At 54.0% G+C, this 7,535-nt stretch overlaps 1 protein-coding gene across 1 annotated transcript; it reads right to left on the bottom strand.

The window, feature by feature from the left end:
- Positions 1 to 2,283: 2,283 nt before the first annotated feature.
- On the bottom strand, positions 2,284 to 5,323 carry LOC149520840 (uncharacterized). The gene is made up of 2 exons (XM_089775107.1): positions 4,845 to 5,323; positions 2,284 to 4,497 (listed from the first exon to the last, which is right to left on the bottom strand). The coding sequence occupies exons 1-2, from the start codon at positions 4,951 to 4,953 to the stop codon at positions 3,926 to 3,928; spliced, it is 681 nt and encodes a 226-aa protein (XP_089631233.1). The 5' UTR covers positions 4,954 to 5,323; the 3' UTR covers positions 2,284 to 3,925.
- Between the last annotated feature and the right edge of the window lie 2,212 nt (positions 5,324 to 7,535).

Genomic DNA, 7,535 nt, shown 5'->3' with positions numbered 1-7,535 from the left:
TTCTCCCAGGCTGGGTAGAGTCACATGGCCAGTGGCCAGGTGTGTCTTTGGCCTTCAGAGGCCCATTGTCCCCTGGAGCGTCGCTCATTAGCATGTCCATAGGCAAACATTCCTAGCCCATTACTCAAGCACATTCAGAAAGACTTCCAGTCTCCATACAGAGTGCAGATTCCTAACTCCACACACAGACATTATACAGATATATGAAGAGCAGATACAGAATCAGAAGAAAGTAAGCTTTTGTTTGACCCCTCACATGGCCCCCTTTGTACCACTTTTGGGGCGAACACCCCTCCATGGGTGCAGCAGTGACCTGGCTGCTCCCCTCACAATCCAAGGCTGTGTCTAGACTGTATCCCTTTTCCGTAAAAGGGATGCAAATTAGACACATCGCAATTCCAAATGAAGCGGGGATTTAAATCCCCCCCGCTTCATTTGCATAAACATGGCTGCCGCTTTTTTCCAGCTGCGAGCTTTGCCGGAAAAAAGCGCCAGTCTAGATGGGGATCTTTCGGAAAATAAAGCCTTTTCCAAAAGATCCCTTATTCCTTTTTTTAAGAGGAATAAGGGATCTTTTGGAAAATAAAGCCTTTTCCGAAAGATCCCCCTCTAGACTGGTGCTTTTTTCCAGCAAAGCCTCAAGCCGGAAAAAAGCGGCAGCCATGTTTATGCAAATGAAGCGGGGGGGATTTAAATCCCCGCTTCATTTGCAATTGCGATGTGTCTAATTTGCATCCCTTTTACGGAAAAGGGATGCAGTCTAGACACAGCCTACTAACGTGACAATGAGCCAGGGCAAGAGAGGGTAGGCCACATCCCCCACCATGCACATGGGCATGTCCAAGTCCCCAGTCCTGATGGTGCAGTTGGGGAAAGGAGATCTGGCGTGCAGCTTCTTGAATATGCTCAAGCGTCCTTCCAGGAGTTGTGGCTGGCCTGGCGTGGGCAGCGGTGCACCTTTCCTCGACCACCCGACGTATATATCTGTGAACTGGCTTCAGTAGTCCATGACAGCCTTCAGAACCAGACGTATCCCTTCCGGTTAATATACACAAATGCCCTGTGGTTGGGGGCCCAGATGAGGATGCCATCAATAGCATCCCCAACCTCGCACCCTGCGCAGGTTGGGAAGCCCATGTCAGCAAAGCTGGCGACAATGGTGTCCAGATCACTGAGGTGGATGACCCTGCACAGCAGGATGGTATTGATGGCCCGCACCACCTGTAGAAGGAGACAAACAAACAGAATCATAGGGGTGCCAGGGCCCTCGGGAGCAGGAGAAACGAAAACCACCTCCCAGGGCCGTCTGAGGTAAATGCAGCAACCCTGGGGGTGGCAGCAAATAGGGTAAGGGGAGAGAAGGGGGCTCAGGAAAAGGAGTAAGAGGAAGGGGTGGAAGGGGAACAGGGAGAAGGCAGCTGTCATCCCTCCAGGCTGAGACGCTCCCCGACTGAGGCTGCCAGGGTCAAGCCTAGGGCCTCAACTTCCTGTGAGAGGAAGACGAGTCTGCCGCCCACCACCACGTGGTCACCCTCATCGGTGGCAGGGTCAGTAGTTCCCTCCATACAGGCAGAGGACACAGAAGAGGGGACAAAAGGAGCATCCTGCATGGCTGCCCCCTTCACCGACTCCCAGGAGGGGGGGGGGGGAGGCTGTCATGATTATGAGGGTTAGCCAGCAGCCTGGAGATTAAGGAGTTAACTACACCTAGCCAGGTGGAGTGACCAGTAGGAATGTAGGTAGGACTTTCAAACTGGGACAAAGGAATTTGGGTTTTTTCCTTTTCTCCTTTTCTTTCTCTCTGGGGCTATGTCTAGACTGCAAGCCTCTTTTGCAAAAGCGCGTCTAGACAACAATACATGGATCGGAAAATCGATCCGCTTTTTCGAAAAAGAGCGTCCTGACTGCTGGACGCTCTTTCGAAATTAAAAGCCACCCAGAACCGCTTCTGCCAGGGCATGGGGGCAGCATTTCCTTCCGGGTGCTGCTGCCTGCCCTTTGCAGAGCAGAGTGGTTAAAGGGATGCCCCTGAACACCCGTTGCTCTGCTCCTGCAGCTGCCTTTGCTGTCCCTCTAGGAGGTAAGCAAGGCATTGCAGTGCTGGTTTGGAGTGCTCAGCTTCCTGGGACACCCCAGCAGGTTTTTTGTTTGGAGGTTTTTCTGTTTTACACCCATTTTTTCGGCATGGAGCCAGAGCTGCCCCTGGGCAGGCAATGGCCCCACGCCATCATACTGCAAGTGTTGCTGCATCTGCATGACACAGTCATGAGGCTATTTCCCCATCTGGACCCAGACCAGAGGTACGAAGGGATCGTCTGTCATGCAGCCGCACTGCCCTTGCCTCCAAACTTCTTTGTGGACAGGCGTGTTTGGAGGCTTGACACCAGTTCTGACTGGTGGGACCGGCTCGTTATGCAGCTCTGGGATGACCAAGACTGGCTACGGAACTTCTGGATGCGAAAGACCACTTTCCAGGAGCTGTGTACCTGGCTCGCCCCTGCTCTGCAACGGCAAGACACCCACCTGCGGCCCGCTATCCCCCTGGAAAAGAGGGTCGCCATTGCCCTCTGGAAGCTGGCAACCCCCGACAGCTACCGCTCCGTGGGACACCAATTTGGAGCGGGCAGGTCTACTGTTGGATACATCCTGATGGAGGTAAGTCATTGTCTGGGGACAGTCACAGTTTGGGGTGGGGGGAAGGGAGACTGTCTGGAAGGGCAAAGTGGAGTGTGAGTGGGAGGGAGCTCCTCCACTCACCCTGAATTGTTGGGGGGGGAGTTCTGAGGAGGGGATTCCCGGGGTGTTTGAGAGGGAAGGTGGGTGGTGGGTTCTCCTCCTAAGAGATAAGGCACCCCTTCTAACATTTTGTTGTCTGTCTCTTTCTGCAGGTGGTGAGGGCCATCAATTCGGAGCTGCTCAACAGGCTTGTCTGTCTAGCAGATCTGGACAGCGTCATGTCCAGCTTTGCTGCCCTTGGCTTCCCGAATTGTGGAGGAGCGCTCGATGGGACACACATTCCAATCCGTGCACTGCCCCATCGAGCAGCCCAATTCATTAACAGAAAGGGCTACTTTTCTATGGTCCTCCAGGCCCTGGTCGACCATCGTGGCCAGTTTTCTGACATTTGTGTTGGGTGGTCAGGGTGGGCATGTGATGCCCGCATCTTCAGGAACTTGTACCTCTACCGGAGGCTTCAGGCAGGAACATTTTTCCCGCATCACGACTTTGCGGTTGGGGATGTGCACATGCCGGTGTGCATAGTGGCTGATGCCGCCTACCCCCTGATGCCGTGGCTGATGAAGCCCTACACCGGCCACCTGGATGCGAGCAAGGAGCAGTTTAATGCTCACCTTAACCGGGCTCGCAACCAGGTGGAATGTGCGTTCGGACGTTTAAAAGGCAGATTCCGGTGCTTGCTCACACAGCTAGACATGGGGGAGAGCAACATCCCTGAGGTGGTGGCCGCGTGTTGCGTTCTCCATAACCTGGTGGAGAGGAAAGGGGAGGCCTTCCTACCAGGGCGGGGTCCAGGTGCTGATGGTCAGGAGAGGCACTTTGCCCAGCCCCGGACAGCTGCCATCCGCCAGGCTCACCGGTCTGCTGTTTGCATTCGGGAGGCCCTACGGGAGCAATTCTCAATTGGAGGCCACTGACTCTACTGAGGGGCTTCTGCCTGGGGACTGGGCCCTGGCCCAATAGAAGCTTCCCTCCACAACCCATCTCCTGACTCTGTTTGGAGAAATAATAAACACCAGGGTTTGTCTCAAAATAATAAGTTCTGTTTTATTTTTTTAAATATCACTCACTGAAAAATAGTATAACTGTTGCAAACATAAAAAAGCTTTTGTTCATTTTTGATGTAGAAAATATACTCTCATGCCAAACTATGTACAATAAACATTTTGTTTAACACATTCCTTGTCATTTAACTGGGGTGATGGGGGTGCTTGAAACCTGGAGGGGGGAAGGGGATCAGGTTGCACAGTGCTTGCCTGATCGCAGTCTCCTGCTTGGGCCTCGTGTTCGGGGTCCACCATGGCCACGGGATCGGGTGGTGCGCCTGTCGGTTGGCTGGATAACAGCGGGTAGGTGCTCTTGGGACTGGGAGGCCTGGGGGAGAGAGGGGCTGGGGAACTGGGGGGGCTGGGGGAGAAGGAGGTCCAAGGGGGGAAAGGGATGCTGTTGTGGAAGGGGGGTTTGGTGGGGCGGGGTCATGGGGTGCTGGAGGAGCAGGACCAGGCACAGGAGCAGGCAAGCCGCAGACCTCCCTGAGAGTGGCACTCAGGGACGTGCGCTGCTGGACCAGCTCCTCCATCAGCCGGTCATGCCACTGATCCTCTGCCTCCGCCCTCTCTCGCAGGATGGTGTTGAGCTCCTGCACGGCCTCCACATGCTGCCTCAGGATGTCCACATACACACGCCTGTGTCTGCGGCTCCCATGTCCCCGAGATGGAGGTGGGGCTGGGGTGCTGCGGCCCTCTTGCACGGCTGGTCCGGCTGTGGAGGAAAAGAGGAAGACACAATCAGTCCTAAAAAACTGGACTCTGTAGCACTTAAAATACTAACAGGATGGTTTATTAGGGGATGAGCTTTCGTGGCCCAGACCCACTTCCTCAGATCAGAGTAACACAGCTACATTTCTATCACAATCAGTCATGTGTGCAACAGCTGTCCAAAAGGGCATGCCCTCTCCTGGAGACAGGGGAATCAGACAGTCTGAAGGTAACACCGTGTGTGACCTGGGCATCAGCCTGAGCATTACAGGTTTCCCTTGTGCATCACTCACTATGCACCCACCTACCCGCCCCCCTCCCCCGGGTGTTACACAACCTCACTGCACTCACCTGCTGCTTCATCTCCGGCGTCAGATGACACCTGGGAGGCCTCTGGGGTCTGTGTGACTGGCTCCAGGGTGAGGGTCGCCGTCTCCTCACTGTCCTCCTCTGGCACCATGTCCCCGTCTCCAGACTGCTCTGGGTCCTGCTCTGGCACGTCCACCACAGGGTCCGCCAAGCCTGACTGCACGAGACGCCGTGGTGTGCGTGCTTCACCACCATCCAGGATCTGGTCCAGCTCAGTATAATAGGGGCAGGAGTTGCCCCAGAATGGGAGCTCTCCTCCCTGGCCTTCACATACCCTTGGCGCAGCTCCTTAACTTTGGAGCGCACCTGGTCCTGGGTGCGGGGGTAGTGTCCCTTCTGGGCCAGGGCCTCTGCCATGCAGCCATAAATGTCCGCATTTCGCCGCCTGCTTTTTAGGGCTTGTAAGGCCTCCTCCTCTCCCCAGAGCTCGAGAAGGGTCTTGAGCTCTGGCCCAGACCATGACGGTGCCCGGCGTTTGGAGCCCCTGGCTGGGTCCCCAGAAGGGTCTCTAGAAGGGCCAGGAGGGTCTTGGGGCTGGGACATGCTGCACTTAACCAGCCATGTGCTCTGGCTGCTTTGCTGCCACAAGTGGCTGTGAGGGTGCCTGTCCCTTTAAGAAATGGCTGCAGACAGGAACCAGAGACATGCAAGGCATGCCCCAGATTGTCTACCAGGGCTTCTTCCTGGAGGCCATTATTTTCAAAAAAATGGCCTCCCCGCGTCCACACTCACCTATTTTCGACGGATCTCCGTCGAAAAAGGCGTTCTTCCTCGTGCAATGGGGTTTACCGCCGTCGAAAGAAAAGCAGTACGGGACAAGGAAGAGAACTGGCAGCATGTAACTTCTAGAAGGGGAAAAAGGCCAACATGGGAATCCCCCAATGCTATAGAGGTAAGTAATCGCTTTCAAGCTCTCTCCACAGGCTCTGCAGTGCTGAAAGCTTTGGAAGGGACCTCACACGGAAGAAACCAGAAGGGAACACCATCTACTGGAAGGCATGGGATGCGCAGTCCTAGGGACGGGGGTTCCACGGCCACCACCCCCAAAAGAAAACGACGGGTGGTGGTGGTCGGGGACTCCCTCCTAAGAGGGACTGAGCCATCCCTCTGCCGTCCGGACCTGGAATCTCGAGAGGTGTGCTGCTTACCGGGAGCTCACATTCAGGATGTGACTGAGAGGCTTACCAAGCTGATCAAACCTTCAGATCGCTACCCCTTCCTGCTTCTCCACGTGGGAACTAATGATACGGCCAAGAATGACCTTGAGCTGGTTACTGCGGATTATGTAGTGCTGGGAAGAAGGATCCAAGAATTCGGAGCACAAGTGGTGTTCTCGTCCATCCTCCCTGTTGAAGGGAAAGGACTGGGCAGGGATCGTCGAATTGAGGACGTAAATGCGTGGTTGCGCAGATGGTGTCGCAGAGAGGGCTTTGGTTTCTTCGACCATGGGACTCTATTCCGGGCACAAGGATTGTTAGGAAGAGATGGGATCCACCTAACGAAGAGAGGAAGGAACATCTTCGCGGGCAGGCTTGCAAACCTAGTGAGGAGGGCTTTAAACTAGGTTCGTCGGGGGACGGTGACCAAAACCCTGAGGGGAGTGGGAAAGTCGGATACCGGGAAGAAATGCAGAGAGGAAGGGGCAAAAAAGGAGGACTCCTGTTTCGAATGGAGAAGATAGGGCTATCAACTGGTTACACTAATGCGAGAAGCCTGGGCAACAAACAGGAAGAACTGGAGGCCCTGGCCCAGTCCAAGAAATATGATTTAATGGGGATAACAGAGACTTGGTGGGATGACTCACGTGACTGGAGTGCTGTCATGGAAGGGTATAGACTGTTCAGGAAGAACAGGCAGGGGAGAAAAGGAGGAGGAGTTGCACTATATGTAAGAGAGCACTACGATTGCTCTGAACTCCAGTATAAAGAGGGAGAAAAACCTGTTGAGAGTCTATGGGTTAAGTTTAAAGGAGCAAACAACAGCAGTCATGTTGTGGTTGGTGTCTGCTACAGGACACCGAATTAGGTGGATGAGGTAGATGAGGCTTTCTTCGGACAACTGAGAGAAGCTTCCAGATCGCAGGCCCTGGTTCTCATGGGGGACTTGAATCACCCTGACATCTGTTGGGAAACCAATACAGCAGTACACAGGCAATCCAGGAAGTTTTTGGAGAATGTTGGGGATAACTTCTTGACACAAGTGCTGAAGGATCCGACCAGGGGCCGTGCGCAGCTTGACCTTCTGCTCACAAACAGGGAGGAGCTAGTAGGGGAAGTGGAGGTGGGTGACAACCTGGGAAGCAGTGATCATGAGATGGTAGATTTCAGGATCCTGACCAAAGGAAGAAAAGAGAGTAGTAAAATACACACCTTGGACTTCAAAAAAGCAGATTTTGGCTCCCTCAGAGATCTGATGGGCAGAATCCCCTGGGATGCTAACATGAAGGGGAAAGGAGTCCAGGACAGCTGGCAGTATTTTAAAGAAGCCTTATTGAAAGCACAGAAAGAAACCATCCCGACGCGTAACAAGAGAGGCAAACATGGTAGGAGACCGGATTGGCTTACGGGGGAAATCCTTGGTGAACTTAAGCACAAAAAGGAAGCTTACGAAAAGTGGAAACTTGGACAAATGACCAGGGAGGGGTTTAAATGTATAGCTCGAGAATGCCTGGGG

This window comes from Pelodiscus sinensis, chromosome W (genome assembly GCF_052426305.1).
Source record: "Pelodiscus sinensis isolate ZL-2025 chromosome W, ASM5242630v1, whole genome shotgun sequence".
Taxonomy (NCBI): Eukaryota; Metazoa; Chordata; order Testudines; family Trionychidae; genus Pelodiscus; species Pelodiscus sinensis.
This window is presented reverse-complemented; position numbering and strand designations above follow the sequence as displayed.